At 36.7% G+C, this 11132-nt stretch overlaps 1 protein-coding gene across 1 annotated transcript in view; it reads right to left on the bottom strand.

Moving 5' to 3' along the window:
- Nucleotides 1–1220: 1220 nt before the first annotated feature.
- Nucleotides 1221–11132, bottom strand: part of LANCL3 (LanC like 3) — a gene marked incomplete at its 5' end in the record, with an annotated part of 29771 nt that continues 19859 nt past the window's right edge. The window contains 1 exon segment of the mRNA XM_033201409.1: nucleotides 1221–9821. Coding sequence (XP_033057300.1) covers nucleotides 9662–9821 — 160 coding nt within the window.

The raw sequence follows: 11132 nt of genomic DNA, 5'->3' as shown, positions 1-11132 counted from the left end.
AGCTCGCTCGCCAGTGCCGGCTGCGTCTCTGTGGTGACCTGCCCCTGGCGGGCCGCGAACCCGCGTCGTGAGACGGCTCAGGCCGTGGCGCGGGAGCTCAAAAGGATATAGTTGGCCCTGCGGGCGTCGCGCGCAGCCTCTGGGTCCTAGAGTCCCTTGGGTCCTATCTTGGGAAACCGTTCACATCCCTTTGAAAAACTGCGACCACCCAGGCCCAGAATTGGAGTCCCGACGCCTTTCTAGCCCAGTCTATTTTCTGGGCCGAGGAAACGCGTGATTCTTCAAAGGGCCAGCGTTTCCGGTCTTTTAAAAATAACCAGACCACACATAGGCTTTTCAAAGTGCAAGTATATTGTCATGCATCCACCACCAAGTGGGAAAAGATTTCACGTTTCACTGTGCCATGTGAGCATGTCCCTTTGTCTTCCAAATACAGTGGTCTGAAGCATTGCTTCCAGTGATGAAAAAGCGTCAAAGATCGTCCCTAAGAACCAATCTTGACCTCCCAGAAAAACTGCCTACAAAGTGTATTCCTCTATAACTGTAGGTAATTCAGGACAAAGATCAGGGCCTAATAAGGAAGCAGATTTTTTATTCCAAGGCAGACCTCTGCTTATTGGTGTGCCAGCACCAAGACTAACACAACTCCTTTTAGCCCATTGAACTTTCCACCATCTTCTTGATATCAGGATGTACTCAGCCCACCCCCGTCCCTCAGACCTCGATCAAGCCACTAAATCTCTCTAAAACTCAGGTTGCATAAACGGATTAGACTTAAATAATTATAAGATCTCTTCCCTTGTTGAAATTGGGGGATTTCAATCTTCAGGCATCTCTGGCATTTTTCTATTTAGGAAAATAATGTAAACACAAATAGAATGTAAAGATTCAAAAGGAATCAAAACAAAAAAAGGTACAGGGAGAGAATGTGGTGGGCTGTTTTCCTGTTTTTTTATGTGGCATGAGAAAATCCATTTAGGAGTTAAAGGAAAGATTCAGCCAGCAGCTGAGAGGTAGCAGGCCCTTTCCCTAAAAGAATTACTAATGTCTATTTATAGAACACAGAAGGCCACCATGTCCTGGGCCAAGATACATACACTGCCACAAATACAGAATCAGCAGCAACACTCCACAGAGTATTTGTGTAATGTTTTACTTGACATCGTGGTTAGGTTTAAAGAAAAAATTGGTAGCTTAGAACTATTAATCAGTACACTGAGTATTTAGCATTAGATTTTATTTTAAGGCGAAGGATTATCACAGGTTTTACATTAAGTGTACTGTACATAAATGTATTATAAGGAGGGACAATAAGCCAATAAATAACATTGCTTTAAACACTATAAAGTCCAGCTTATAGCGAATTATTTTCTACAGTACAAAACGAATACAGAAAACACATTTGGAAAGATCACAGTGTTTAGAACATTGTAACAGCAGTTGTAAAAACCATAAGGTGCATCGCTAAGCTTCTGACTCTATCTTGCTTATAAAGAGATTTCACTATACCATGCAGTGGGCTGTGAGCAAACTCCCACATGAAAGGGAAGCAGTATCAACTGACTAGTACTATCCCCTCCAGAAACAATCAATAACAAAAGCTAAATTCTGATGAGCATTTGCAAGTTGATCCTTCTTAGTCTGCACACTTGCTCACTCAGTCTGCACACCAGCTAACTTGCTCCAGTGATCACGTCTTTCTGTATTATCATTTGCCATTTTGTCCTTGAGAATAATATATACCTTATAGGTTATGATTGCTAGTTTCCCTGTCAGACACCTCAGTGGGTTTTGACTAAAGATTAATATCATGTATTGCATTATACTTTTTCACTAGGACCAAAATACCCATTATTTTTTAAAATATTATGTACATAATAATAGACTTATAGAAAGTGATGTTTTGGTGTATTAATATGTAACATACTAGAATACTTGAGAATTTGGTTTTATTATAAAATACAGTAGTATGACATTTTGTGATATAGTAAAATATGTGGCAAAATATTCTACTCTAAATTTAGACCTAATTGCTGCAGATGTCTTTGAAAGAGCCTCGAAGTGCCCCTAAGGAAATATAACAATTAGCAAGAGGTCATATAACCTGTTATGGTAAAAAGACATTTTTTAAAAGGCTTACATTTTGTGTCCAAGTCTTCCAAAATTCTACTTGTGTACAACAGATAACTGCTGTTGGATTTAGTGCTAATAGAAATTAGTAGGATTTTAAAGTAGTAACAACCAATCACTAATATTTGGTAATTTTTTAATAATTTTATGCTTTTAACTCTGCATTTGTGCCAAGGCAAATATATTGCAAAGAGTACAATTTTATTAATAATACTAATTCTTTGATCAGTTCCTCAAAATTCAATAGTACTTTAAATAATAGTAGTTATTCATTCCTAGATACAATTTGCAATAAGCAGTTATACTATATTGACAGAGTATTTCTTTGTACCTCCCCATAAGTAAGAAATTGCCCTAATGTGCTGTTTGTGAAATGTATCATTAGGAAGGTGAGCTTTGTTTTTTTCAATGATACAGTTATATTTCTGTAAAATATTGTGAATTATGCCAAGAAAGCTTTTTGGAGCAGTAAATTCTATTCACTGGGAAATACACATTCCAAAACTAACATGTGGTGCTTGACCCAGTATATATTCCCCAGTATATGGCTTTGCAAAGTGCTCCCCCTAATAATTTGATTCTACAAAATCCATTTTTTAATGTTTGTTAACTTAGAGCCATTGGATTAAAGATATTAAAACTCAGACTTCCAAGTAGAGTTCCCCCAGATGTTCAAAGTTGAGAAAGCTGTACCTTTTTAAAGATTGGGCCGTCCTTCCTTATCAGATTCTAAAACCAAACCTTTGCACTTCGAATATTTAATTTCTACTGCTGAAGAGTCTATATGCAACTCGTATTACATTTGGCATTTTCAAGAACATAGGGATTCCACTGCTGCTACAGTATTCAAAAGACATCTTTAATATTGAAATAGCAAAGTCCTAAAACACAAAGACAAAACTGATGATCGAAATCAATCCACATGTTTGAATATATTCACATATAAGGGTTACCACATTCAACATGAACCAAATTCAGCAGCAGAATTAATTATATTGGTAACTGCCACTTAAGCATAGATTTTAAAACGAAATTTATGGGGACAACATCAGAGACCCCACTAAAACCAAGTTGCAAAAAGATCACTTGTTAAAGACTGACAGTAGTCAATTATAGTCTGTATCTTTAAAACTGACTGCTATGTCACAACTACTTCATACATATTACTAGAACAGTACACATTAAAGTATGTACATTAACACCACACGCAAAATATAAAAATAAAACATCAGCAAGAATTGCATTACTCTACTTAAGAAACTATATGTATTTGGTGTTTACACATATACACATTCAGATGTCCCCCACCACACCCCATATCTTTTTAGAGTGTTCACCATTTCTGAAAGAATAAGAGAAGGTATATACTTTGGTACTTTCTGAAGATCTATGTCCAAGTGCAAGAGTTTAAAGCCATCAGTTGGTTTCAATTTAGGAGGTGGTTGTTCTAGAACAAAAGAGATATTGTTCTCAGGTGATTCTGAATACAAGGATAAATAGAAATTTATCCTTGTATTCATTTCCAAAAGGAGTGGAAAAAGAGAGGAAAACACAAAGTTTTTCTTATGGAGAGACACTTGTGGCAATTTCTAGGATTCTTATAGACACAGAACTCAACAACTAAACAACGTCAAACAGGTTTCTTTACCCAGGAGAGTTTTCTCAATCTTTAAAATGTTAATGTATCATGTACTCTTCAAAAGGGGGTAAAATAATAAAACTTTCCTAACTTATTTAATCACAGAATAAGTTTTTCCACAGGGCAGCTCTTGGTACTGCTGGGCTGCATTTGGGGAAATAGTGCAGCACTCATGTAATAGGCAGGTTCTGTTTCCATTTTCTCCCATAACAACAAAGGAAGGTAGGAAGACTTTATCAATACTAGGAACCAGGAATGGAATGCAGGCCCTGCACTGTCCAATACAATAGCCAACTCACATGCGCTCTTATACACTTGAAATGTGGCTACTTCGAGACTGGAGATGTATAGGAAGTATAAAATACACACTGGAATTTGAAGACTCAGTACAAAAATGTAAAATAACTCATTCATGTTTTTATATTGATTGTATATTGAAATGCTGTCATTTTGGATATATAAGGTTAAGTTGAATACATTATTAAAATTAATTTCATCTTTTTCTTTTTACCGTTTTGATATAGCTACTAGAAAATTTGAAAATTGCATATGTGGTTTGCATTCATGGCTCACATCACGATTCTAGCAGACACTGCTGCTGTATTTGTGAAACTCATGGCTGTTATCTTCTACAGATGGTTACTAATGGCTTCAACCTGGCAGAAGTTTTAATAAGCTTAGTCAAGCTTAATAAATAAGTTTAATAAACTTAATCAACTTAGCTTGAATATATCCTTTCACTGAGATCTATCTAATAGCTAAATGTCGGCTTTTGATTCATATGCGATATTGACTCTCCTTAAGTCCGTCTCATTCTTTTTTGCTCAACTACTTACACACACACACACACACACACACACATGCACACACACACACTTGCACACAGAGGGATAAACTTTTTCCTACAGGGACTAAGAAAACCCAAAAGGCAAGCAAACAGGAAGTCTTTGCAAACTCTTTTCATAACCCTGGGTAGTTAAGCCTCATGTATCTTTACCCCCTTCTCCCTCTTCTTCGTGAGTATTGGACAGGGAGAAGAAAGAGAAAAAGAAGAGAGGATAGTCTGTTCTTTTAATCCACATAATTCACCAAACCCCAAAAGAACAAAAATATGGGTGATTCGGTTATTTTAAGTAATTTTTTCAAATTGAGTTCAGAAGGGGTAATTAATAGGTGCACAAAGGCAAAAGAAGATTCTGGGAATTCTGCAGATAAATGACTTTGCCATTTGTGGAAGAGTCTAGATAAAAATGACAAGGTTCAATGATTCAAGAAAACAAAAAGAAAATAAAACAAAACAAAAACTCTAAAGGCATCATCCACCAGGCCTCGATTCATTAGTACTTTCAATTAAAGAAACAAGAAAAGAGATCGCACGTCCAGTATGAGATTTATGATAATGGATGAGGGTCAAGCATTTAATGTAGCATCAACTTTTCTGTAACATTAAAAATAAAATTACCAGGTTTATTTATGGAGGGGAAGCAGGATAAATGCCACCACCACCCTATTCTCATGAATAGCCACATTCACTTGTGATCTGACTACTAGACCCAACTTCTGTTGCTGCTGACCTTGAGGTTGTCCACCCTTCTGTCCAAAGGGTAATCCAGCCGTATTGAGGCTGGAACTCTTAGCTAAGAACAGACATGGATGGAAAAGATAAGGAGAAAACCTGCCCTCCCAGGCGAAAGGAGGTCACATGATAGAGCAGATACAGGAAAAAACATATCACAATGAACTACAATATTTAAAGAGGATAAGAAGGAGACGTTGGTGAATCAGGGGTGGTGCTGGGTTAGAGGTCCCAGAAAGCAATAAAACTCATGGGTAAAAATGGACTGGTTCTTTACAGTGTTAAACATGCATCCACAACTCACTCTGAGATACTGAGCTTCAGCAAGCTTCCCCTCACCCACCCCTTTGCCTGCCTTCTCATTTGCTTTCCTTGCCAAATTTATACCAATATTATGTGGGCTCGGCAAATTTGAGGCTCATTAAGCTATTAATTTGGGACAGTGCTGAATAAATAGCCCAGGTCCCCAAAGGAATGCCTAATATGCAATTGAGGGTATATTTTGATCACTATATGTCACATGGTTCTGAGACTTGAATTAAAGTGCAGATCAAACTCACCCCAGAATTACTTTATTTTCCAGTTCATTTTCTCTCTACAGACCTGGCTTGCCTGCTCCTTTTCTTGAGTTATTGGCACTGTAATCTTTTGTTCTCAGCAAGCAAAATAAATATTTGCATTAAAAGGAGTTTCTGAGCTAAATCAGTCTATTCCCATGTAGTAAGTCTTGTTGAATCAGAACTTTCCGAGGCAAAATGCTGTGCTCAGGACTGGTGGTAGAATATTTTAAAATGTACACTTGGTTTTTATCCATCTAGTGACCCAGACCTCAAGCACTGCACCCACATATAGAGATTCTATTTGGTGGAAATGCTTATTGGAAGTCATAACTGGGCATGATTTTTCTATGTATATAGTGGGTAAAATATAACATCCCTTTTAAATATATAAAGCATCTGCACATTAAAAGACTCACTTATATACATTTTATCATTGACAACTTTTATAACAATCCTGTGAAGTAAATAGGGTGATTATTATTATTACTATAGTGGCCCCTAAAAGTGGCAGAGCAAGACTTTGAGATTTCCAGCACAGGGCTCTTTGCACTACTAATGGTTTTCCTTTTAATTGTGTGTTAATTTAACATGGCTAGAAATTACAAGCACATTTGTTTCATTGAAATTACTGAGATTTGCTCTTTCAAATTCGAAACAATTTCAGCATTACCATGATTAAAATCTTAATATGTCAAAAAAGTTAAAGAAATAAGCTGCCACTGGAAGAGATGCAATTTAGCACAGACCAAGAAAACGACTGTTTCTCGAGTTATCAGTAAGTAAATACTGTTACCTTAATAGCATAGTCAACTACCTAAAGAAGCACAGGGAAATGTACTCTAGCAAACCCCTGTTCTACTCAGTTATCAAGTTACAAGTGGAAGTAAAAAACTACAAACTGATGACTGAAACAGGTTTGGGCAAAATAAAAATATATAATATTTTGGGGTGTGTGTGGAAGAGATGGTATGTAATTACATTAATGAAACAAAATACACAGAGTTGTAATGGTTTCCAAAACGTCCTGCTATCAAAGTATAATGCAGTCTCCCCGTTACTGAGAGACTCTTTCAATGTATCCTCAAACATTTCCACTATTACCTTCAGGGTTTATAATTGCTCACGCTATGTAGAGTAAATAATATTAAAGTTATACTAGTGGTGGTGAAAATGCCCCTGTAGCCTTTAAGAGACAACAGGCTTAAGTACTACATTAAAAATGCTACCACAGAGAAGGGGGGCAAGTTGGATAATTAAATAAGAAGTAACATGCCACACTTTCCTACAGCAAAATGTAAGGATCTTTTTTCCCCTTCTTGGAAAAATAATATAGAAGAGGACCTTCCAAAATCTACAATTCTCTCAGGAAAATGAAAAGCTTCATCAACATGTTTAAGTGCTAAACAAGCCTATCGTTGTTTCTAATTTACCGAGATGCCATTTCATAAAGACAATACTCAAACATGGTCTTTGCTTAGATTTGACACACAAAAGGGGTTGTCTTTCATAATGGTTAGCACATCATCATCAGACCTATCAGACCTTAAAAGGGCAGATAGGCCCGAAAGTGGTCTTGTTTTTCTGAAGTTACTAGAAATGGAACTGATATGATAATGAGCTAGAGTATCAGTTCTGAGTGCTCTAGGTTTCAGGTCTCAAGGATGAATTGTGAAAGAACAGCAAATGGAAACAGAAGGTAGCTTTGAGGGAAAGGTTGTTTTGTTCACTATTGTATCCCCAGATTCTAGTCCAGAATACTGAATAAATAAACTTAGAAAGTGAAACCCTGGGTTTGAATCCTTGTTTTATCCTTTTCTAGCTGTGAGACTTTGGAGCATTTACCAAACACATCTTGAGGGGTTCTTGGACGATAAAAACTGCATGTGTTCCATAAAGCTCTGTATATAGGATGGTTATTATATTCAGCCTATATGAAAGAACTTCTGGACCCAATCTGGAGTCATCTGAAAGCTGCTATTTACGTGGTATCACCCCAAACTGAGCATTTTCACTGATGAACAACTGAGGCCAATTTGATACAGTTATGTCTGAGGATGTAAAAACGAAACAGGAAACTTAAAAGTTGTATGCATTTCAAAATCATTTTGTCCTACTTTATTGCAATGAGTGCAAACATACACAGTCATAAAATACACACAGATAGTTGTTGCCTTTCTTTGGTCAGATTCTTTGAGAATGTTATGAATGCTAGAGACCCTTATCCCCACAAAATGAGCACACACACACGAACAAACTGGTCCATACACATACACACACCAACACACTTGTAGGTTTGCTTTGTAGGCAACAGAGCATTCCCTAACTCATTCCAAAGTCTATGATTCGAGTTAAGAATTACTGAAATAAAGAATAAGTATTTGGATTTACATGGGAATACATATGGAATACACACATACATACACACATACACATAATATATCCAAATATTAATGCCTATTTAAATAAGTCTTATAAAGTACACAATTTCCTACTCAATCTGATATATGCAATTGCCACTGACCAAATTCTAGGAAAAGGGTCAACTCATGCTCTGCATATTGAAGTGACAGATGCTCCTATAGTGTTCTGCAAACCACTGTTTACTTGAAGCAATTTCACAACTTCTATGTGTTTACAGCAGGGTTGAATTTAATATGACAACTTGGCTCAATGAGTATTACAGCCAATTTCTAGTGGATCCTGTGTCTTGGAAGGTAAGGTAACCAACCACAGAATTCACTCATCTCTTCATTTAATAGTATAAAATGGAGCAAAATTATTTCCACAATCACTGGTAACTTCCCCAGCCTGTCTCCCTGTCCCAAACAAAGGCAGAAATGACACATCTTTGTAGTGGTTACCCTGATCTTTGAAATTAGTGATTTTTAGCAAGAGTATATTTTATAGTTCAGCTAATAGCTCCATCAAGATTATGTACATAAAGGCATTTTAAAAATTACTAACAATAGACAATACACAGTTCACACCTCCTATGGAGAAAAACACTTGACAGCAACACTTGCTATAGTATAAGTTTACTAGCTTATAAATTTTGCTATTCTAATCGAGCTTTGAGGAAAAAAAGGAACCAGAAAAAGAGATGTTCTAAGGTCTAAGAAAACTTCAAATTTTAGTATCTGAACTAAGCTATGATATGATTTCTTTAAATTGCCCAGGGTAATGAAAAAAAATGGAGATTCATATGCAAATATCTTTACTCAGTAAAAAACATAAATTTCAATAAATATAAGCACAGGACAACCAAGAGTTTATTTTTATACTTCAGCAACCTGACAATTCATCCCTCATAGCAGTTTTCAGCTGGGCAATTATTTTAATTTTTGATTGTCTTTATTTCTGAATTTAAGGGTAGAGGGCACACACAAATGGTCAAATTCTCATTGAGATTGCAAAGGTATTAGCATATTTTTTTGTCATAGTCCACACTTGCAGTTTGGTTTTCTATGTCATAACTGAAAAACAGATCATTTCTCTTTCCCCTTTTCCTATGATCCCTTGTTTCACATCTATTCCCTGAAACATTAATCTCTGCAGTTTTGAGATGAGTTGTGGTATCTTTATTTTGCAGGTCCTTTCTCAAATCTGGCATCATGTTGCCTTCACCTGCCTGATTCCTTCCTTCTGGTGGCAATGTTAAGGCTCATGGTTGCAATACCATTGAATGTGGTTTATGTGGAAACTGCCTTGGCTTGGCTCAGGGGATCTCTGCAGGGCCACAGTGGAAGATGGAGCCTTCTAAACAAAGACGCTGAAGAGAGGGAATTCAGCCTGATTGGGCTGCAGCAGGTCAATCAGAAAGCACACTGTCCCGGAGAAGCCTTCATACAAGCTGTATATACTTTCAAGGACCCGAGAACCGGCCTTGAATTCCTCAGTAAATAAGAATTGAGCAAACCTAAGAGAAGAAGAAAATATGAACAGTTTACATGAGTGTTTCCATATTATGGACCTTGGGTTGCTTCTTCCTCTTCTATTAAAGCTTTAGCATAATTTTATTTCCAGAATTATATAATTAAGTATTTTAAGAAACACATTTTCTCTGTTAAAAAAAAAAAAAGAAGATCCATTATATAACTGTGTATGTTTCACAACAAATTATGCTGGCAAGCAAATCCAACTATTCTTAGAGTTTGCAAAGCAAAGCAGTTTGGAATTTTCAAGGATTTCATTCTTTCTGTCATCCAGTAATTAAAGTAAAAAAAGACAGATAAATTGCTCTACTTTTATTTATCTTGAAAAGAAGCAAAGTGATATGTGACTGTTCCTTTAAAAAAGTAAATATGCTGTGTTTCTGTAGGCATATTACTTCTGAGCTGGGTTTTCATTTATATGTGACAAAAAGCAGAGACTGAAAATAAATGGGCAAGATTTTATACAATCTGTGCTGTGAGCAAACAAGGGAATAAGATGAATAGGAAAAGGCAGCAACCTTTCACAATGATAACATCAAATAGCAAACGCAGCTACAAGACAGATTATTTTTGAGACATCCACCTTAAATTAAATCACAGGCCTCTAAATTCCCTATGAAAGACCTTTTTTCTTTTACCCATATGTGCCACAAATATTATTCAGATGATTTTTAACAAGTAACTTTTTTATAGTAGTTTACAGCTTCCAAAGTGCCATTACCTACATCATCTTTTTTTACTGACTTGCTCTACTCATTCCCATGAAGAACACAAATAATCACCAATCCAGAGGCTGAAGTTCACAGCTTGGTAAGACCCAAGCACTGATACTGTCATAAATTTAGGTTACTGCTACTACATAGGGGGTCTTACAAAGGGTAATTATTTATCTGATTTTTTTTAGGGCTTTTGGAATTACATACGGCAGCTTAAAATAAATCAGCAGGAGGCCGGGCGCGGTGGCTCACGCCTGTAATGCCAGCACTTTGGGAGGCTAAGACGGGCAGATCACGATGTCAGGAGATCAAGACCACCCTGGCTAACACGGTGAAACCCCATCTCTACTAAAAATACAAAAGAATTAGCCGGGCATAGTGGTGGGCGCCTGTAGTCCCAGCTACTCAGGAGGCTGAGGCAGGAGAATGGTGTGAACCTGGGAGACGGAGCTTGCAGTGAGCTGAGATCCGGCCACTGCACTCCAGCCTGGGCAACTGAGCGAGACTCTGTCTCAAAAAAAAAAAATATATATATATTATATATATATATACACATATATTGCTGATATATATATATCA

Source organism: Trachypithecus francoisi, unplaced genomic scaffold (assembly GCF_009764315.1).
Source record: "Trachypithecus francoisi isolate TF-2019V2 unplaced genomic scaffold, Tfra_2.0 Lachesis_group6, whole genome shotgun sequence".
Lineage (NCBI taxonomy): Eukaryota > Metazoa > Chordata > Mammalia > Primates > Cercopithecidae > Trachypithecus > Trachypithecus francoisi.
The sequence above is the reverse complement of the archived record's forward strand: the minus strand, read 5'-3'. Positions and strand labels throughout refer to the sequence as shown.